General features: G+C 44.4%; 1 protein-coding gene across 1 annotated transcript in view; it reads left to right on the forward strand.

Annotated features, from left to right (window-relative positions):
- RANBP9 (RAN binding protein 9) overlaps window positions 1-16182 on the forward strand; it is an 85578-nt gene that overhangs the window by 57007 nt on the left and 12389 nt on the right. Inside the window, exons 3-6 of the mRNA XM_075314737.1 lie at window positions 9915-9967; window positions 10794-10961; window positions 11357-11379; window positions 13956-14131. Of these exons, the coding sequence (XP_075170852.1) occupies window positions 9915-9967; window positions 10794-10961; window positions 11357-11379; window positions 13956-14131 (420 nt within the window). The remainder of the gene's footprint in view (window positions 1-9914; window positions 9968-10793; window positions 10962-11356; window positions 11380-13955; window positions 14132-16182) is intronic.

Consider the following 16182-nt stretch of genomic DNA (forward strand, 5'->3'; position numbering starts at 1 on the left):
TATAGATAGTTGAGTTTTTGATACTGGTAACTGAAATTGCATATCTAGTAATGTTGTGGTTGGAAAGCATGGTAGAGGTGTGGAGGATCCAAAAATAGTACCTGATAAAGTATATATTTATTGCATTAAAGTAAGTATACAAGGGGGGAAAAAAAGATAACGTGTTCAAGGAGAAAAGGTAAAATAAATAAACGGTATACGACCAGTACACAATCAGGATAGCACAATAGAAAAGTACAGGCATAGCCGACAGTCATGGCTACTGGAAACATAACAGACTCCCATGACTAAGGTCAGTGTAGAACAAAAGGATATGAAGCAAAGCTCCGGGGGTTTCCACACACAGACCTACAAGGAAAGATATTCCAAATTTGACATCGAATAAGCCAAGGTTATGTGACCGAAGAAACAAAAGAGTAAGAAGAGAATGGAAAGGAATATGGCTCCATCAGAGTGACTATATCCAGCCGATAGGGAAGAACTGTTACAACATGATAGAGTGTGTGTGTGTGTGTGTGTGTGTGATATATATATACTGTCATGGCCAAAAGTGTTGGCACCCTTGAAATTGTTCCAAAAAATGAAGCATTTCTCCCAGAAAGTTATTGCAATTACATGTTTTTCATACACATGTTTATTTCCTTTGTGTGTATTGGAACAACACAAAAAAACTGAGGGGAAAAAAAGGCAAATTGGACATAATTTCACAAACCATCCCCAAAAACGAGCCAGAAAAAATTGTTTGCACCCTCAACGTAATATTTTGGTTGCACATCTTGTGGAATAAATGACTGCAACCGATTGCTTCATATAATCATCACCAAGTTTCTTACACCTCTCAACTGTACGTTTGGACCGATCTTTTTTATAAACTGCTCCAGGTCTGTCATACTTGAAGGGTGCCTTCTCCCAACAGCAATTTTAAAATCTCCCCAAAGGTGTTCAATGGAATTTAGATCCGGACTCATTGCTGCCACTTCTGAACTCTCCAGCGCTTTGTTTCCATGTACCATATTTTTCGAATTATAAGACGCACTTTTCCTCCCAAAAATTTGGAAGGAAAGTGAGGGGTGCGTCTTATAATCTGAATGCAGTGGCTGTGCGACGTCTGCAGTGGCTGTGCGGTGTCTGCAGCGGCTGTGTCGAGTCTCCTGAGGCTTTGCGGTATCTGCGTGGGGTCTCTGGTGGCTGGACTGGCGCTACGGGTCTAGCGGTGACTTCAAATAGTGCCACCCGGAGTCGACGTATGCGCAGATGGAGTTCTCGGTTCAAGCTCTCATCTGCGCAGGCGCCGCCTCCGGCCCATTGATTTCCTTGCGCATATGAGATCTCGGCTTGTCATTGAGTCTAGAGCTCAATCTGCGCTGACTCCAGTCACCGTTTCTTTGAAGCCCTCACCGCGCACAGCCGCCGCCACAGAAGCAGCCTCCGCCGTGGCCCAGCCTTTGCTGCAGCCCCAGCACAGCCTACAGTTTCTGGGACACCTACCGCCCCTGCCTCCTGTGACTCCTCCACCACAGCTACTTCCCCATTCGGTAAGACACCAACGGATTACAAGACTGACCCCTTTTTTTTTTTTTTTTTTCTTTCTTCACCTTTTTTTTTTGCTCTGCATTTGGGGCGCGTCTCGTAATCCGGTGCGTCTTATAAAACGAAAAATATGGTATATCTGGCTGCTTCTTGAAGTATGTTTGGGGTCATTGTCCTGCTAGAAGGCCCTTGACTGAGGACGCAAACCCGGCTTTTTAACACTGGATACTATATTGTGATCCAAAATCTTCAGATTGCATGATGCTTTGCCACAGTCAAGGCACCCAGTGTCAGAGACAGCAAAACATCTTTGAACCTCCAACATATTTGACTCTAGGTACTGTGTTCTTTTCTTTTTAGGCCTCATTCCATTTTCGGTAAACCGTACCATAATTTTGCTTTGCTAAAAAGCTCCATCTTGGTCTCATCTGTCCACCTGGACACTTTTTTTCCAAAAGGATTTTGGCTTACTCACTGACATTTTGGCATAATGCAGTCTAGCTTTTCTACGTCTGTGTCAGCAGTGTGTCCTCCTGGGTCTCCTGCCATAGTGTTTAATTTCATTCAAATGTCGACGAATAGTTCACGCAGCCACTGCCTCACCCTGAGCCTTCAGGACAGCTTAAGTTTATTTAGAACTTGATTGGGATTGCTTATCCTATCCAGCGTTGCGACATTTCATAAATTTTTTTTTGCACATTGTGGACAAACAAAAATCAAGATCTCTGGAGATGAACTTGTAACCATGCGATTGTTGATATTTTTCAACAATTTTGGTTCTCAGACAGTTCTCTTTTTCCTCTTTATATTCTCCATGCTTAGTGTGACACACAGATACACAATGCAGAGATTGTGTCAATGTCTTTCCTTTTTATCTGGTCTTGGATGTGATTTTCATATTGCCCACATCTGTTACTTGCCACAGGTGAGTTTGTACTAGCATAAAATGCTTGAAACAAATTTAAGTGCCTCAACTTTTGGAAAGATGGCAACAATGTTTCCAGCTCACTTTTAGAGTTTTGGTTTTTTTTGGTGTGAAATTATATTTTTAGTGTGTGTGTGTGTTTGTGTTTATATCTATGTCTTTGGGTGAAACTGAACTGAGTTGTGCCCTGAGAGCAGCAAAGTGAATAGTAAATTTCTGTGAAATATTATGGTGCTATATAGCTAGGTAAAATTAATAAAAATAGTTTGAGCCAAAAGTTTTTGAGACCTAAATTTTGGTTTTCACAAAGTGTTCCACTTCTGCTGTTTTTATAGCGGCAAGTTGCATTAACTCTAGATTGATATGAAGAGTGATCAGATGAATTGCATGAAATTGTAGCCATTCAGTGTCTGATCAGACTGGATCCGACACCCGGCACCCCCACCGATCAGCTGTTTTCGGCCAGCACCAGGTGGCCAGAAATCCTCATTTCCGGTCCCCTGTTTTCTGATATCTGCTGGGAACAGCACATCCGCCTCCTTCTCAAATCAATAGGCTATTAATGTGTAACCAGTGGACAACCTCTTTAACTGGGACAAGAAAGCTGTGATCAGTTGATTGGATGTGCAGATGCTGTTCTTCCGATCATGCGCAGTTCACCTCTCTGAAGCTAGAACGTCTACACCTGGCTTCGGAAAGAGGCTCAATGTGAGTGAACAAAGCCACGTACATATGCCAGTGACACCGGCTTGTGGAAATCATATAATCACACCCACAGGGGCATGATAACATGGAAAGAGGGCCAATTAATCTGGGGAGGTAACGCCCCATCGACTGGTCAAGGCCCTAAATAGCACAAGTCCTTCTTTTTTTTTTTTTTTACATTGATTTTAGTGAATACCATCATACTGAGCTGGTTAGGCAGAGAATTTGACATAACTGATATGAATGCTGCTGGGTTGGAGGGCATAGGGCACCTAATGGGTTCCCTTTTAAAATAGCATTGAATCTTCTAGGTACACGTCCACCCGGTTTTTTAAAGAGTTTGGCATGGAAATTGTTCCAACCATTTTGGAGAATTAACCACAGATCTTCTGTGGTTGTAGGCTTGTACAAATCCTTCTGTTTCTTCATGTATTCCCACACAGACTTAATGCATAGTTCACCGTTTTGTGAGGGCCATATTATTTATTTTGGGACTTCTTGTTTTGCTTTATGTTGGAGATGGTTCTTAATGACATTAGCTGTATGTTTAGTTCCAAATTTATCCTCAAAATTCTGATTGGTTCCAACGATCCCAATCAGATGCCTCCCTGATGATATTACATGATAGATAAGTACCGTAATTTTCGGACCATAAGACGCACTTTTTTCTCCCCAAATATTGGGGGAAAGTAGGGGGTGCGTCTTATGGCCTGAATGTAGGGCTGCGTGGAATGTGGATGCTGCGGTGGAGCGGGTCATCGGGGGCATGAGCAGGCTGCCGTGACCACGTGGACCCGCTCATTTAATATTCACGCCCATCCTCCCACCCATCATCTCTCAGCGCTGACAGGTGGGCGGGATGATGGGCGAGGGATAAATAGCCAGCCCACATGATCACCCCTGGCAACTACAGCCTGGAGTGATCATGTGCGGCTGTATTCACTGCCCCCCGTGCATCATCATCAGCGCGGAGTGCAGTGAATCAGTACACTCACTTGTCACCGTTCCCCTGCAGTACCGCAATCTCCTCCTGGCTGCCGGCGGCCGCTGAGTGGAGCCGTCCCCGTTCCGAGTGGAGACTAGCGGTGCGCACAGCGATGACGTCATCGCTATGCGCACGTTTCCACACGCAGCCGCCGGCAGCCAGGAGGACATCGCGGTGCTGCAGGGGAACGGGGACGGCTCCACTCAGCGGCAGTCAGGAGGACATCGCGGTGATGCAGGGGAACTGGGACGGCTCCACTCAGCGGCAGCCAGGAGGACATCGCGGTGATGCAGGGGAACTGGGACGGCTCCACTCAGCGGCAGCCAGGAGGACATCGCGGTGCTGCAGGGGAACTGGGACGGCTCCACTCAGCGGCAGCCAGGAGGACATCGCGGTGCTGCAGGGGAACTGGGACGGCTCCACTCAGCGGCGCTGCCGCTCACACAGACAGGAGGAGGAGCGATGCTGCAGGGAGTGAGGTGAGGTAAGGTGAGTATGAACGTTTATTTTTTTTATGTACCACAGGATGCGGGCCGTATACCAGCATGGGGGTGTATAGCAGGATGTGGGTGTATAGCAGGATGTGGGTGTATAGCAGGATGGGGGTATATTATGAGTAGAATGGGGGTATATTATGAGCAGGATGGGGGTATATACTGTATATACAAGGCAGGAGGATCATTCCCAGGATGGGGTATCTTAGTAGAGAATTTAGGGACATTACCCCCATAACCGTGTCAGCAGCAGATCCTCGCCCCATAACAATGTGTCATGACTCCATTTTTTGCTTAAAATTTTATTTTTCTATTTTCCTGCTATAAAACCAGGGTGCGTCTTATGGTCCAGTGCATCTAATAGTCCGAAAAATACGGTATCTTCTTGTATTTCTCAGCATTAAGGACACTATTAATCTAGACCAAATCTCCAGTAGCTGAAATGCAGCCCAAAACTTGCAAGGAGCAGACACTCATTATTGTACTTCTCTCAGCACTTGCGTGGACAAACTGCCTTCAGTTTACAGCCAAATATTTCAAATTTTGTCTTTTAAAGGGGTTGTCTACTACTAGGACATTCCTTCTCACTCCCCGTGTTTGGCCCCATTACAGCGGTGTCTTGGATGTAAACATCAGCTGAGGCCTCCGCCCAATCACTGTCTGCTTCTCTCTCCCTACCTTCGCACATATGAGTTAATCAACAAGAAGTGATGGCTGCCACAAGTTTCCTTGGCTTACCACTGTACCCACAGTACACAATGTTGCCCATTTCTTTGTGTACTCAATGCTGTGAAGTACAGACAAATATTAATCCATTAGGAAGGCATCTGGCTCCAAATTTATTCTGTAAAAGGACAATGACCCCAAAAAGAACAATCTTCAGTGTAAAGAAGAACAAGAAGGGAAGATATGGTGTCCACAAAGCCTGTGTGGGATGTCCACAAGCCTACATCCACAGAATATCGGTGGTTAATTATCAAAGATGTTTGGAACAATCTTCCTGATTTCCAATGGTGTGCAAGTAAATATAGAAGAATTGATGCTTTGATACTATTTTGAAGACAAAGAGCAGTCAAACTAAATTTGGATTTTAATTGATTAAACTTGTAAATACTTTTATTTTCTTTTTTTGTAAATTTGGTGTACCTTCTAAATAACTCAACACGCAGCCATTAATGTCTAAATTGCTGGCAACAAAAGTGAGAACACCAGCAAATGAAAATAGCTATATTGTTCCCAAAGTGTCAATATTTTGTGTGGCCACCATTATTTTAATGCACTGCCTTAACTCTTGTGCTTGGAGTTCACTAGAGCTTCACAGGAGCCACTGAAGTCCTCTTCCACTTCTCCATGATGACTTCACCGAGCTGGTGGATGTTAGACACCTTGAGCTCCTTCATCTTCCTTTTGAGGATGCCTCACAGATGCTCAATATGGTTTAGGTTTGAATTGATGCTTGGCCAGTCCAGGACCTTTTACCTTCCGTTTCTTTAGCAAGGCAGTGGTCGTCTTGAAGGTGTGTTTTGGGTGCTTATAATGGAATACTGCCTTGTGGCCCAATTTCTGAAGGGAGATGATCATGCTCTTCTTCAGTATGTCACAGAACATGTTGGTATTCATGGTTCAATCATTGAACTGTAGCTTACCACAGCCAGCAGCACTCATGCAGCCCAAAACAATGATACTCTCACCGCCATGCTTGAGTGTAGGCATGACACACTTGTCTTTTCTCCTCCCCTGGTTGTTGCTACAGATGCTTGCCATCATCTGAACCATATAAGTTTTTTTTTATTGGGTTTTTTTTCTCATCAGACCACAGAACATGATTTCAGTAATCCATGCCCTTACTCTTCAGCAAACGGTGTGCAGGCTTTCTTGAAGAGGTTTCCTTCTGCGATGACAGCAATGCAGAACTATTTGATGCAGTGTGCGGCCTTATTGGTCTGCACACTGACAGGCTGACCCCACATCAGTTTAATCTCTGCAGCAATGCTTGCAGCACTGATGCATCTATTTTGAAAAGACAACTTCTGGATATGACGCTGAGCATGTGCATTAAGCTTCTTTGGTTGACCATGGTAAGGCCTGTTCTAAGTGGAATCTGTCTTGTTAAACAGCAGTATGGGTTTGGCCACCATGCTGCAGCTCAGTTTCAGGATGCTCGCTGTCTTCTTTTACCCTTGGCCATCTTTATACAGAGCAACAATACAGAATTTTTTTGCCATGGGGTGCCAAACTGAATTTGCAGTGATCAGTAAAAGAGTGTGTGAGCGATAACACCAAATTTAACACATGTGCTCCCCGTTCACACCTGAGAACTTGTAACACAAATGATTCACATGACAGCGGGTTGGGAAAATGGTTAATTGGGCACAATGTGACCATTTTCACTTAGGGATGTACTCGCTCACTTTTGTTGCCAGCAGTTTAGACATTAATGGCTGTGTTGAGTAATTTAGAGGGCACACTATATTTACACCGTTGGGGTATGTGCCCACAATCAGGACCCACTGCATCCTGGACACGGCAGGTCCTGACCTGCGGGGCTGCGAGTCTCCGCAGGAGACCACAGCTACACGTGCCCACAATCTGGGTTTGGGGCGCTGCGCTCTATCGCTATGTTCTCCCTATAGAGCACACTTGCAACTCTGCAGCAAAGAATTGACATGCTTGCGACTCAGAAAGGTCAGTTTTCATTGCGCACCATACACTCAGTAGGCATGGGATATCTAGAAATCCCATCCGCTATGCTTGTGTGGCGCCCTGGCCTAGCCAGGTCGTCACAGTTAACATACAAACACCCCCGCCATCCCCATTAGACAGGGACACCAGCCAAACAAAAACCCTTGTTGCCTCCCTCCAGTGTCTGATGTCCACACCAGGTGGGGCGGAGCCAAGTGGTTGGCCCCACCCACCGAGGAGTTCACAGGCCTGGAGGCGGGAAAAGTGACAGTTGAGTGTTGGAGTTTGAGGAGTAAGCACTTGGGCATCTGGGTTTGTGGCCCAGGCACTGACAGCAAGGTTGGCAGATGGTGGTGGCCGTCTGCAGGAGTGGTGGAGCAACGTGGAACCGTAGGACCGAGGTCGGGCGACGGCCCGCCGGTACCGACCGGGGAGCGAAGTGAAGCCAGCACACACAGGCAGGGCCATCGGACCCCGACCAGGCTTGGAGCCGCCGACAATAGTCAAATCCGAATGTGACTGGAACCCCAGGGGTTTCACAACAGCAAAAGTCCCGATTTGAAGGCAACCGCCCACACCGTGAGGGTATACAGCTACCGCCTAAGGCTAGAGACCCAAGGGCCAGCGCCTGCGGGCAAACGGGCTCCTCCGGTACCCATACACCGGGGAGCGGACTACCGTTGGGAATCCATAGTAGTCAGAAGGAGAACATCAAGGTGCAGGGAAAGACAGCCACCATCACCTGTCCGGGGAGAGACACTGCAGCCGGCTGCGGGACCCGTCCATCCAGCCGTTTGGTTTACCGAGGACTTTGTACCTTTCTTGCTGAGTGAGTACACCCGTGCCATCCGGCACCGCGCCGCGCTGTCCCTGCAACCCCGCACCTCACCATCCCTGCCTCCCCGTCACATCATCGGGCCCCGGGACCACCGACCCCTACCCACGGAGGGGGAAAACAACATCCCAGCTGCTCCTTACCATCGCTCCCGGGATCCCCGTCATCAGCAGCGGTGGTGCCTATCTTCACCACGACCCGTGGGTGGCGTCACGGACTAAATTCCCCAAACCAACCACCCCCTTTCACTCACGGGCGAGGAGCGCCGCTCGAGTCGCCGGATCCGGTCCATCGCTCGAGCCACCGAGCAGCCATCGCAGCAGCGCCGGACTCGAGCGTTAGCGAGAGCGCAGCATCGACGGCGTCCTCCCCGCCCGCGACACTTGCACTATACAATGCAGCGTTTTGGACGCAGCTGAAACATGCTACATCCAAAACGCTGCTAACATTGATCGTGGGATTGCACCCTTATACAACCTGGACACTGACCACTTTACGTTGTATCTTCAGTGTTGTCCCACGAAAAGTATAAAAAATATTTACTAAAATGTGAGGGGTGTAGTCACTTTTGTGATATACTGTATAATATTGTTCTGTGTTGTGAATCTGGTTAATGAAGCCAGTAGAAATGATTGGTGTATGGTTGTATTCTGCATTCTTCAGCACGTAGTCTTCAGTCTGGAGGCGCTCCAGGTGATGAAGGCGATGCACTGTACGCCTATCACTAGGAGGCAGCAGCAGAACTGCACCGTCACTCTGATAGTGTGACCGTGCTGCATCGCCCTAGATAAGTCTATACACTGGGCCTGACAGTGTTCATTCTGTGTAAATGTTCAGTTTTACAAATTACAGTGACAGAAGTATCAATTAATAGATCAATAAATGTGTAAACACTAAATGTTAATAGTCTGACTGTAATTCACAGGTGATACCTTTTGATGTATATTGTTCATTAGTCCTGTTCCAAAACTTCTCTCAGATTCTCAGCTTTGTAATTAAAAGGCTCGGCCACCGCATAGTAGGTACATGGGACGTGACAGGTGAGGTGAGTGATTGCTTGCAGCGGTCACATGGTGTATGCAGGATATCGCGGCTGAAGCTGGGAGGACCCAGGATGTAGTATAATGGCGGGGATCAAATGGATGGTATTTCATCAATATTAGTGGCTGTGGGTAGTTCTTAAAATTAATATTGCAAACCCCTTTAATGGTAAACATCCCTAACTCAAAAGCCCATGATTACCAGAATGTTATATTGATGTCCTTTTTGTGTTAAAAAATGTTTTCAAGCAATGATGGGCTTAAAATAAATAATGCTCGCCCTCCAGAGCTCCCATGGTTGTAGTGTAGGCCGCTCTGGAGGTCTGTGTTGGCTCTGAAAGCCATGTCTACTATTAGTATTCACGCCACATTCAGAGAAACATACGCTGATGAGCTCCTCGAGACCACTGCAGCCAATCACAGTCCCGCGAAGAGAGCAGGCATCAGTCCCATAGATGGCAGAGATCTATGGAGTGGCCTGCAGCAGTGTACTGTATCCAAGGGATATGGGAAATTATATTTATTTTTTATTTTTTTTATTTCTAGGTGACCTATGCCCTATATCCCCCCCCCTCCCCCCATATTGGACAACTCTTTTGAGGCAATACACTATTTATTTGTCATTGTGAGGGTTTTAAAGATCTGTCCTGATTACTGTTTAATGACCTGGAATATTTGTACTAATATTAATCATCCTTATTTTTTTTTATTCTTCCAGCTATATGGGCATTGGGCTATCCACACAGGGCGTCAATCTGAACAGACTCCCAGGTACATTGCCACATTTAATCAGTATAGTACATATGTATATGTTGCGATGGATAGAGCTGACTTAAAAGGTTAAAATGATGAATTCACAGCTTAACTCGTCTACTATAAAATTTGGACCTTCATTAAGTGACAGCACGGTGTCCACCATTCTTCCTGGTTCTTCAATGATTATATGCCAGAAAAAAAAAATTAGAAAAGGTGATGTCCCCGTTCCTAAATAAAAAGTAAATAAATCCCACTTTATTGAAACGCGTCACTTTTGTTTGTCTGTTGTGCATATATTGAATGTATATTTGGTAAAGTGGAGTTTCTTATCCAGGAGCTGAAATATCACCCTTTTTTTTTATTTATTTATTTTTTTTGTATATGTTCTCATGTCTGGTCAGAACATAGTTCCGGGCACACTGGACTTATATAAACACAGTGAGCTGCCATTTCTTGTCTATGGTTGGTTCTTCCCTGTAAGATGGTGGATCTGAATGGAGCAGCACTGCTCATGAGCAAGCAGAAGCTCCTGCAGCTAGGCGAGGACCTGGGAAGAAAAGCGGACACAAGTCCTTCAGGAGATCAGGGGTGGGATACACACATTTATAACAGAATATTATGATAATAACTTTTTATGTAAGTCCGAATACCTCTTTTGGAAACATTGGATGGCCTTTTTTAAAGTCTTTAAAAACTAGAAATGTAACAAAATAACCAATAATCATCATCAGCATCCACTGGTTTTATTATTATTATTATTATTATTATTATTATTATTATTATTATTATTATTTGACCCTGTTTAGTAATATTTTCCTATTTTGTTTCCTTTTGCATAAAGGTTGGGATAAGCATTCTTATGGCTATCATGGAGATGACGGACATTCGTTTTGCTCTTCTGGAACCGGCCAACCTTATGGGCCAACTTTTACAACTGGCGACGTCATTGGTTGCTGTGTTAATCTAATCGATAATACTTGCTTCTATACTAAAAATGGCCACAGCCTAGGTAAATGAGCAGATATTCCTGTGCTGTGGGGCGGGGGTTTCTATATGTAGTGCAGTAGTGAGGAGGCTTGTGAATGGAGTCCATTCAGTGATTGCTAATGGCAGTCTTAGAGGGAGAATACTCTCATTATTTCACCACCCAATCACTTATTCTATGAATAATAATAATGTGTGTGCATTCAGCAGACATTTCTACACTCCTGACGAACTGCTCCGACCATTGGTTGCTTAGAGGGTGGTGGTATTTAGATTTTGGAGGAGGCACAAAGAAGGATTCATTTTATTATTTTTTTGCAGGTTTGCAAAAGATTTCTGTGACAGTCATTGTTGGTATGTCCTATAAAAATTATTTCTCACTAATTTAATTTATTTTTACTTTTTTCTACCCCTAAACAGGAATTGCATTCACAGATCTTCCGGTAAGTTCTCACACCAGCGGGGTATTTTTACTATTCCTTCTGTTTATCATTAGAAATATTTGGGATTTTTGTGTAGGATGGAGGATAGTACAAATAGATTTCCCTTTTGTTATAAAGTATCGTTGTAATTTATGTGTAGTAGTTTTATTGCTTTTTAAGCAAAAATCTAGTGATGCAGAATTTAGAATAGCTCCACACGTCTGTGCTGTGTAATAAACAGTGCTTATTTAGGCTGTGCAGGACCTGTAGACTGTGGTCATGTTACACTGATGACATTGTCACAGGTTCTTCTGCACCTCTAAGTTGCTGCCTGTTTGATTGACCATCGTCATACAGGAAGCAGAAGTACACGCCCCCAGTGAAAGCCATTTAATAACAAACACTGGGACTTAAAGGGTTATTCCCATCTCCAAGATCCTATTCCAATATTTAGTAGGTATAATAATATTAGCAAATACCTTCAATTAGAAATGTAGTATAGTTCTCCTAATTAGCAATGTCTCTTACCTCATGTGTAGGGCATTGCAGCTTAGATATCCATGGTTATGACCACGAGCAGCTAACTGTCACTATATATGAGTGGACATAACTATGGATACTTAAGCTGCAATTCCCTGCACATGAGGTAAGAGACATGGCTATATCAGGAGAATTATGCTACATTTCTAATTAGAGGTATTTATTATTATTATTATTATTATTATTATTATTAATAATATAATAATAATTAATAATCTAATATATAAAGCTGTGTGTGTGTGTTCGCTAAAGGAATCCGCACCGTCGCATTTACAATCACGAAATTTTGTACAGATGCTTTATGTGACTCAGGGAACGTCATAGACTATGTTTGGACGGGAAAATGTAACCCCGCGCTTTACAGTTAGTCTCCAAAATCCTGCCTCCATTAATCTGAATGGAGCTGGGAGATACGGGCTATTAATAGCAACTGTCAGTGGTTGCTATAGGAACAAAATAAACTAAGTATAAGAAGCCGATGTGTGAGGTAATATGCTGTCGGTGTAGAGACGGATAGAGAGAGACAGAAAAGGACAGACAGTGACACAGACTGAGACAGCCCTGGAAGGAGACAGCCCTGGAAGGAGACAGACACACCGAGAACGAGAGAGACACACAGAGAGAGAGAGACTGATACAGAGACAGACAGAGAAACTGATACAGACAGAGACAGACAGAGACTCGAAGAGAGATAGTTACTAACATGGGCAACGCCCGGGTACTACATCTAGTCATATAATATTATTACACCTACATATTGGGATAGGATTATGGAGATAGGACTAATCCTTTAACTATAAAGTTCAAGAATTACCGTATTTTCTGGACCATAAGGCACACTGGATTATAAGGCGCGTTAGCAATGAGAGCCTGCTAAGGCGCCTAGGTTGATATATAAGGCGCACCGGATTATAAGCCGCAGCGCATTAAGTTCATGACAGCTGCGAATAGGCCGGGCTGCAATCTGGAGTTCAGGTGAGAGCACCAGAGATCACCCCGGCCTGTCTGCAGCTGTCATGAACTGAACCGCAATCGCCGGGGAATCAATCACTTGGCGCTCGCGGTACAGTCTAGTCTGCACGCCCGAGCTCAGGTGGGAGTCCGGCGTGCAATGCAGGTAACCGCGGCCAGGACTGGTATTACTGGAGATTTTTCTGGTAGCCAGTCCGACGCTGCTCTTATGTACAGCATTCTAACCTGCTGTATATAAGAGCGCAGGCCGCGCTGTAGAACATAAAAAACACTTTACTCACATAAACCGGTCGCACCGGTGCTGGTTAACCAGATGGGCGGCGCTGTTCTCCGGGACTGGAGCCTCCTCTTTCGGCCATTTTGCTCCTCTGTCTTCTGAAGCCTGTGTGCATGACGCGCCCACGTCATTCACACTCGTCGGCACTGAGGTCCTGCGCAGGCGCACTACAATACCGTACTTTGATCTCCCTGAGCAGGGCAGATCAAAGTGCGCCTGCGCAGGACCTCAGTGTCGGCGAGTGTGTATGACGTGGGCGCATCATGCACACAGGCTTCAGAAGACAGAGGAGCAAAATGTCCGAAAGAGGAGGCTCCAGTCCCGGAGAACAGCGCCGCCCATCTTGTCAACCAGCACCGGTGCGACCGGTTTAGGTGAGTAAGCATGTCCCTTATTCATATATAAGGCGCACCGGACTATAAGGCTCTCTTTCGATTTCTGAGAAAATCATAGGCTTTCATGTGTGCCTTTTATAAAAGAAAAATATGGGGGTGTTTATATATTTGATTGCCAATATCTCCTGAACGGAGAGGTGAAGTGAAGAAAATGTATTCCTCTTAATTACATGGTGTGTCCAGTTCAACATGAAAAGTTTGATGAAAAATCAGAATGTCTTATCCCTATTGTAGCCAGTGCCATATTAACATCACCCCCTCGCCTTTTAAATTTGGCATTGTCCAGACATGTCTTTCTTATCAGTGGCCAAATGGCCTAGTTTCCCGGTGTCTCCTTCAGTATGTCGAAAGTTATAGTTTGAAGAGTGAAATATGTTTCCCAGATCTAAAAGAATTTTGTCTTTTGTGTTCAGCCTAATTTGTACCCAACGGTCGGACTTCAGACCCCAGGAGAAGTGGTGGATGCAAATTTCGGACAGAGTCCTTTTGTCTTTGACATAGAAGACTATATTAGAGAGTGGAGAACTAAAATTCAAGCACAGATTGAGAGGTTTCCTGTTGCTGGAGATTGGCAGTCTATAATACAGAGGTAAGGAGACTTTCACAATCTCCTCTTGACTCCTTAGTAATGGTGTGTTGGGTGTATATATAGATATTTTATTCATTGTGTTCACTATGTGGTAAAACTGATGTGTAGGTGTGATGAGTCAGGTCGGTGCGAGTTCGTAGACACCAAACATGTATAGGGTTACTTTTATCTAAGGGGTTAAAAAAAAAAATCATATGTTTGTCCAAAAAAAGGGCACACATTTAGTGCCATTTTCCGCGTCCTGTAGCGTTCTCATTTTTCGGAATCTATGGCTCAGTGATGTTCATTTTTTTTTTTTTTTGTCTCCAGCTGACATTTTTAACGGTACCATTTTTGCGTAGATGCTACGTTTTGATCTCCTGTTATTGCATTTTGCGCAAAATTTGCCAAGATCAAGAAACGTAATTTTGGCGTTTGGGATTTTTTTGCCGCTACACCGTTTTTTTTGATCAGATTAATTGATTTTATATTTTGAGCGGGCATTTCTGGACCCAGCGTTGCCAAATGTGTTTTTTTGGGTTTTTTTACCCTTTAATTTTCAGTGGGGCTAAAGGCAGGTGATTTGAACTTTAGCTTTTTTGTTTTGTTTTTTTTTTTTGTAATTTTTCAAAACTTTTTTTTTTTTTTAATTTTTTTTTATGTTTTATTTCACTAGTACCCCTAGGGTACTATAAGGATCAGCAGTCTGATCGCTCTTCCATATGTGCTGATCACAGCTACACAGCTGTGAACGCCAGATATGCTCATCTCCTGTCTCACACAGCTCTCGGCCATGTAAAACAGGAAGTGAGTCATGTGAGCTACAGCAGTCATCACATGACTTCCGGTGTCTGATGGTAAGTAAAGTTTATCCGCGACCGCTATTATGACGCTGTCTCATCTTGACCGCGCCATTTAAGGGGTTATCAGGAACAGGCAGATCTCGGATCTGCTCGTGCCTTGTAGGCACAATTGTCAGCTGTACAATCAGCTGATATGTGCTCGGATCCCCCTGGCTGCCTGCAGCAACCGGGTGGCATTAACACTATGACTGCTGGAACGTAATTTTACTGCCTGCGGTCGTTAAGGGGTTAAAGCAGTCGATGTGCTATATTTTTATAATGATCTATTATACTAAGACAAATGAACTCCGGTACCGAGAACCCAAAGAATCACACAGAAATGGAGTATCCATATCATTCCTTATACTCATCAGACCCGGCCCGCTCCCCCAGTGTTGATTGATTTTTCAGCTTTTTGCCTGTGCACGGTGTAGGGATAAAGCTGTTAATGAATGGAGCGGTAGCATGTGTAGCTGAAGCTCATGAATGTCTAGGACCATTTAGCAGGCAGTCATGACGGAGAGGACTAGTAGATGTGCAGCAGATCCCAGTAATTTAGCCAAACTACAGCAGGAGCCCAGTAAGTGGCTGGACTGGAATCAGGGGTCATTGCCCCATAGCGGTCAGATCAGCTAGAATAAAGATGGAGTCCCTGATAGCTTACATTATACACATATGAATATTGACAGGTGTGTGCTTGTTTCTGTCCTAATGCTTCTCTGTGCTAAGATGGATCACTGTTTAAAGGGATATTCCCAGAAACGCATTCACGACCCATTGGTCCAATCTCTGCAGATGAAACCAATGAACACACATACACCATCCCTTTGGTTTGATTTTTCCCTTGCCATCACCTACGTCTTCCAGTGATTTATCTGCTAACAGACCGAAGAAGTGAAATTCTGTTCTGCGACCTTCTCTCTGACATACGAGTGGCTTCGCTGCTCTCACTTACCCAATGGTGGGGCATGCACTAAGCTGACATAGAAAAAGGGGTGTGAACCGGGCCTTACATGCAGCAATCGGAATGTTTAAAACCCGCACCCTCCATTTTTTATTACACTATTTACTTTATTCATTGAGAATTTGTTCTTGCATTGATTGGCCTATACTATTACTAGCATTGTTATTGCTGTTAATTGTGGGTTTTATTTTTTTGTTTTGTGTAATTACATTTTTTTTTTAAGTCTCGGTTGCAAAAAGAAAAACAAAACGCTGAACTACTGAGGA

Source organism: Anomaloglossus baeobatrachus, chromosome 6 (genome assembly GCF_048569485.1).
Source record: "Anomaloglossus baeobatrachus isolate aAnoBae1 chromosome 6, aAnoBae1.hap1, whole genome shotgun sequence".
Lineage (NCBI taxonomy): Eukaryota > Metazoa > Chordata > Amphibia > Anura > Aromobatidae > Anomaloglossus > Anomaloglossus baeobatrachus.